Below are 6,578 nucleotides of genomic sequence, written 5' to 3' on the forward strand. Positions count from 1 at the left end.
TTGCTCAAATAAGGAAAGTTGCTAGAATGAAGGATTTTTCATGAGTTAATGAAAATAATAAAATAAGAAAAAATAATGGAAGAATCATGGGGACCGGCCACGGCTAGGGCATGGCCACCGGCCGGTGGGCCGGTCCCTGGGTGCCTCTTCATTATTTTAATATTATTATTTTCTCTCTCCTGTTTTGTGTAGCATTCCTCATTTGTACATATTTTCGAATGCTCGTTCATGCATTTGGGTGCTCGCTCGAGCATCATTATTGAGTACACTTGCACCATTTTCTTGGGGCTTACTCAGTGGATGTCCAGATGCCCGATTGTTGAGTATTTATTACTAATTCATGAAATTTAGTAGAGAATGATTCATGAAACTGAGTAATAAAGGTGAGTAGTTATTTATTATCAATCCATAAGATCAGCCATGGATTCAATTATGGATTCAGAATAATAAAATGAGCATTACCATCCCATAGGATCGTGGATTCGACTACAAAATCGAAGTAATAAAATTGTTTATTACCATTTCATGAGATCATCCGTGGATTCGATCATGAAATCGGAGTAATGATACTATCCATTACCATTCCATGAGATCAGCCGTGGATTCGATTATGAAATCGGAGTAATGAGATAAAATAGATTATCTTCTAGGAATTCAGTGGTGAATGTCACGGTAGAATCAATCTATTGCATAAGGAATATTAGCCAGTTAAAGTGTCATACCCGTTGTGAAAGGTGCATAGTCAGGAAACAGCGAGTGTTGCCGATGTCCTGAAGGCTTTTTGCCCTCTCAACAATTATGTATGGAGAACCGCCTGAATCTATACACGGTCTCTCTATAGTCAGGGAACAGTGAGTGTCGCCGACGTCCTGAAGGCGTTTTTCCCTCTCAACAAACAATTATGTAGGAGGACCGTCGATCATTCTTCTATGTAGAGAGGTCATGATGAAATGCACAACATCGAACGCTCAGCTAGTGGGAGGCTTTCGAGAATCATATTCATCATGGCTCTGAGAGGAACTCGATAGGAGATCGTGAAACGGTTCACAGATCATAAAATATGAATCATCACATGTGTTCCTGAAGCCGGGTCAGAAACATGCAGTATCATGATTTTACGATTTTGACCTTTGTTGAAAATCCACCATCAACATGGAGTTACAAAATTGGTGTAAGAATTTCTTCTGATCATGCACCTTTATTAGGTGGTTGTCTAAGCATACCAAAACCAAGCAATGCACCTAAGAAATTTCAGAAAATGTGGTTATCTCATCCAGGATTTATGGAGGTTCTGAAATCCAGCTTTTATTTTTTAAAGTAAATTGAAAAGATTGAAAAGGGTTCTGCATGAGTGGAATTGGAATGTGTTTGGTGATGTTAATGTTAAAATAAAGGAAGCAGAAAGTAAAGCACAAGCTGCAATGAATATCTCAGATAATAGTCCTTTTGATGTTGAAGCTCTTAAAAACTTGGTTGAAGCAGAAAATGTGTACAATTCTAGGGAAGTTCAATTACATACCTTATTAAAACAGAAGTCAAGATTAAACTGCGTAAAGGATGGAGCATCCAATACAACATTCCTTCATGCAAATTTAAAAGTAAGGAAGACAAAGAATCTTATCAGTGAAATAGAAATGAGAGATGGCAATGTTATTAATAATCAAAAAGATATTGCAGATGAACTAGTAAGTCATTTTGAGAAAAAGTTTGAGTTTCAAGATGTCTTAATTGAAGAGTCCTTACTGAAGAACATCCCTGAAGTAATTTCTAGTGAAGATCAAACAATGTTGGATAAAATTCCTGAGGAAGAAGAGATTAAAGATACGATATTTAGCATTGATCCTGATAGTTCACCTGGTTCAGATGGTTTTTCTGGTATCTTCTACAGAGCATGTTGGCAGATAATAAAAGAAAATGTGGTGCAAGCTATCCAATTTTGCTGGTCAAGAAAATTTATTCCTAAGGGGCTTAATTCAAAATTTTTAGTCTTGTTACCAAAAGTTGAAGGTGCTAAATCTCCTAATCAGTTTAGACCTATTGGGTTAAGCAATGTCAGTTTCAAGATTTTTACTAAGCTAATCACCAACAGAATGAGTGGATTAATGGCAAAAATTATCTCTTCTCAGCAGGCAGCTTATGTTAAAGGAAGGTGCATTCAAGAACAAATTCTTCTTGCTTCTAAAATGGTAAATGAGATGAAAAAGAAAAGAAGGTGTGGAAATGTTGGACTCAAGCTGGATATATCTCAAGCTTATGACTCAGTGAGTTGGTAACTTTCTTTTTCAAGTCTTGCAGAAATTTGGCTTCTCAAAAAATTGGTGTGATTGGATTCATGTGTTTTTTAAGTCTGCCAAAATATTTGTTATGCTTAATGGTGGTCCTAGTGGCTTTTCTTCAGTTGGTATAGGATTGAGACAAGGCGACCCCTTGTCTCCTATCTTATTTATCATTATGGAGGAAGTTCTCAGTAGGAGCTTAACTAAAATGGTGAAATGTGGTCAGATTATTCCAATGGTAACAAGGGGGGAATTCATCCAACACACTTAATGCTTGCAGATGATGTGTTCATATTCTTGAATGGAGCAAAGAAAAGTGTCACAAATCTTCTCAAGCTTCTAGATGACTACCAAAAAAGTTCAGGTCAAGTAATTAATAAGCTCAAGAGTAAATATTTTATAGATGGAACTTCAGATTTGAGGAAAAATTATCTTCAAAATATCATCCAAATGAAAGTAAGTGTTTTTCCAGATAAATATTTGGGAGTAATTCTTGTTACTGGCAAAGTTAAATCTTCAACAATCTGGCCAATGATGGAAATAATGCAAAGAAAACTTGCAACTTGGAAAGGGAAGCTATTGTCATTTCAAGAAAGGTTAGTTCTCATTAAATCAGTTCTTTGCAGCATTCCAGTTTATAATATGGCAATATATAAGTGGCCTTCTTCTGTAATTAAAGCTTGTGAGAAAATTATAAGGAACTTCCTTTGGTATGGGGATAGTGAAACAAGGAAATACAAGGTTTTATATTGGAGGAAAGTGTGTACTCCCTACTCTGAAGGTGGTTTAGGAATTCAGAGGATTGAAGTTATTAACAAGGCTTTTCTTATGAAGATGCTGTGTAAGATTGTGAACTCTCAAGAAGACTGGGCTTTGTTCTTCAAATCCAAATATAAGGATAAGCACAACCAATGGTGTAATAACTGGAAAATGTCTTCAGTTTGGAATGGTCTGAAGTGGGCATGGCAGTCATTACAAGAATATTTAAAATGGAGTGTCGGAAATGGAAAAACAATCTCACTTTGGTTTGATGTTTTGGCTAGGAGATTCCCCACTGAAAAATGTTATGGAGAAATATCAATTTTGTAAAGACAATACTCAAATGAAGGTGGCTGACATCTTAAAAAATGGAAACTGGTCAATTCCTGCAGAAATCAAAGGAGTAATATCTGAATTAAGCTTACCTGAAATTGGGTTATGAATGATGAGCTACATTGGAAGGAAACTTTCTCAGGAAAATTTGAAATAGCAGCAGTTGTTAATAAACTCAGGCTAAAGGAGGAGAAAGTTCATTGGTCTAAATATATATGGAATGCTTATTTACACCCCAGTATTACCAGTAATGTATGGGAATTGATACAGGGAATATATAAGGATGATACAATAATGGTTATGAATGGATATGACATGGTTTCCAGGTGTTTTATTTGTGAAGAAGCTGAAGACAACATGAATTATCTACTGTGGGATTGTAATTTTAGTTTGCAGATATGGAATTGTTTGTGCTTCATTTTCAATTTTCCTATGCCAAAGTCTTTTGATAAGTATGGAAAAGTGCACATTCTAAAAGCTCATTAATTCAACATGTATGGATAATTGCTTCTTGCTTTACCTTAAAGGAACTATGGTTTCAAAAAAATAAGGAATTCTTTGAAGGATTAAAGCATGATATTTCAAAGTTTAAATGCAAGATTCTGAACACAATTCTTGAAAACAATATTAGAATTAAGGGCAACAAATGGAACCAAGTTTATGATAATCACATTATATCAGTCTTCAAACAGGGTACAAGATTCTCCAAGTTTCAACATACTACAGCTTTTCAGTGGGTGCCTCCAGATAGTGATTTCACTCTGTTTTGCTGTGATGGAGCCTCTTTTGGTAATCCAGGAGCAGCTGGATTTGGAGTGGTTGTTAGAGATCATTTAAATATGGTACTGGGTGCAATCACTGGTGGACTGGGTAATGTCACAAATTACATAGTTGAAGTGTATGCAGTGGTTCATGCAGCTGAATTGGCAGTTTTCTGGGAGCTGAAAAAAATAATCATCAACTCAGATTCTAAAACTGTTTTGAACCAATTTGCAGGGGATCAAATTCCTTGGTTTGTGAAAAACCGATGGATTAATGCCAGAAAAAAGTTGTCAATGATTAAATATACTCTTTGTTTTAGAGAAATAAATTTCTCTGCAGACTGTGCTGCAAAAAGAGGAGCAAAATTACAAGCTGGGGGGAGACAACTCTATATTGGAAGGCCTGAGTGGTTAAAAAGAATTGAAATGCCTGGAGTAACATACTACATATTTAGTTGAGAGATGCCTTTTTCATTGTATGGTTTTAGTTCCCTGTACAAGTTTTTGAGCTAGTTTTCTAGCTCAGTTTATTGCACTTTGTAACTTGATTGTAACTCTCATTTTAAATCAATAAAATATTATGATTTAGCAAAAAAATAAAATAAATCGAGCACCAACAATATAGAAAATTGAGGACAACTTAGACACAAAAATGTGTCTATCAAATACCCCCAAACTTACTATTTGCTAGTCGAGAAAATCTAATCTAGAAAATAAAATCCTAACTCACTGTCGCAGGCATCGCGATTGCACTAAGCGTGTGCAACAAGCCTTTGAATCCTTAGGTGGCCCTAGTGGCCGAGTTATAGTCTCGGGAGGGTTTACCAGAGGTGTACCCACAAAACCTTTACTCCAGACCCTAGCTATCTACACAGAACCTAGGAAGGCACTATAGAGTCTCTTTGGTTGGCATACTCTCATTAACTACAGGAGGAAGTACCCTGATGCGAAATTCCAATTGGTGTACACAAGTTTGCACTCACATACTAAAATTCATATATAAGTGACAGAGCTCTACTCAGATAGTCGCAATATGGACATCCATATCCGGAATCAAACAAATCACATGAATAGATTAAGAAGATGGAAATAGAAATAGATGGTTGCGAATGGACGTTAATGCCAAGATAAATCCTATGACCTAATGGATTGAGATACTGTCCTGGACTAATATCAACAGAGCTGGCATATACAAGGGAACCAGTGGTCGATAATCCTAATTCTAGATCAACTCGTATGGCATATACAAGGGAACCAGCAATCGATTTTACCGAACAATTTATTCTGGTTGGTCTGATGGTCTGGTCTCAATTTTATTTTATTTTTTTAGTAACTCAATCACCCTATTTCAACCCAGCAGACATCAACATAAAAATTATGCAAAAAATAAAAATAGAAGTAATAAGATGATTTCGAGATACGGTGAAACTATCATGTTATTTCTAACACCTGAGCTCTGTGCATTATGAATAGAATCTATTTAGATGTTTCCATCCACTCAGATTGGTTCCTCAACTCCTACAACCAAGATGCTTCCATCCACTTAGATTGATTAGTGTCATCTTTAATAAGCATAAATTTCTAGGCTCTGGAGTTTATTTATTGCAACTAAAAAGTTTCTCCCATACCCCCAAACTTAAATCTAACATTGTCCTCAATGTTCTAAAGATGAAATTAAAAGCATGAACAAGGAGGAATTGTTACCACTTGAAGAAAAATAGTTAAGGAAAGATATTACTGTGTCACATGAGCATGGGTTACCTCTCAAGAAGTGCTAAGTTTAAAGTCTTCAGCCAGACTAAGAAATGATGAGTCACCTTATAGAATCATAGAGTAATAGCCGGAATAACTATGGATCACCAAAACCAAATAGAGCTATCACAAGTAAAAGGAATTTGCAACATCCCAAGAAAACTAACAAATAAAGCACACCCTTGTCTAGTTTCATGTTTAAGACAACTACATCTAGTTGTGGTTCAAGTTCATGTTCTATAACTAGGTCTAGATAAAATATTTTCATGGGTTGCATTTCCTCATAAGTTAGATCTGAATGTTCAGGTTCTAGAGTCTAGAAAAACTCAAATAAAAACTTAGAAGAACATAATAATAACCTAAATAATTGCGGATCCTTAAAGTAAATCAAATTTGACTTACACAGCTGACCACAATGAGAGTGGTGGTCTTCCTTAAACAAATGTGTCGACCCTAATCTCCCAAAGTAATTAGGTTTAGTCTCAAAACTCAAAAACCGACACATTTGAAACTCATATGTTCCCATAATTGGAAGAAAATTTATTGGAGGGAAAACAAAGTAAATCTTGGTATCATAGCCTGGGTTAACCATATCAACCATAGGATGGGTTTCTAACAAGTGAGATTCTTTCCAGACATCACGAGGTTCGGGAAAACGTGTATGAAGATAATCTTGTAAGATGGTTGAGGAAAAAAT

At 35.7% G+C, this 6,578-nt stretch overlaps 1 protein-coding gene across 1 annotated transcript; it reads left to right on the top strand.

Annotated features, from left to right (window-relative positions):
- The first annotated feature begins 1,421 nt into the window (after positions 1-1,421).
- LOC113359830 lies at positions 1,422-3,365 on the top strand. Its single transcript, XM_026603404.1, has 3 exons — positions 1,422-2,261; positions 2,347-2,401; positions 2,503-3,365. The coding sequence occupies exons 1-3, from the start codon at positions 1,422-1,424 to the stop codon at positions 3,363-3,365; spliced, it is 1,758 nt and encodes a 585-aa protein (XP_026459189.1).
- The last annotated feature ends 3,213 nt before the right edge of the window (positions 3,366-6,578 follow it).

Source organism: Papaver somniferum, chromosome 3 (genome assembly GCF_003573695.1).
Source record: "Papaver somniferum cultivar HN1 chromosome 3, ASM357369v1, whole genome shotgun sequence".
Lineage (NCBI taxonomy): Eukaryota > Viridiplantae > Streptophyta > Magnoliopsida > Ranunculales > Papaveraceae > Papaver > Papaver somniferum.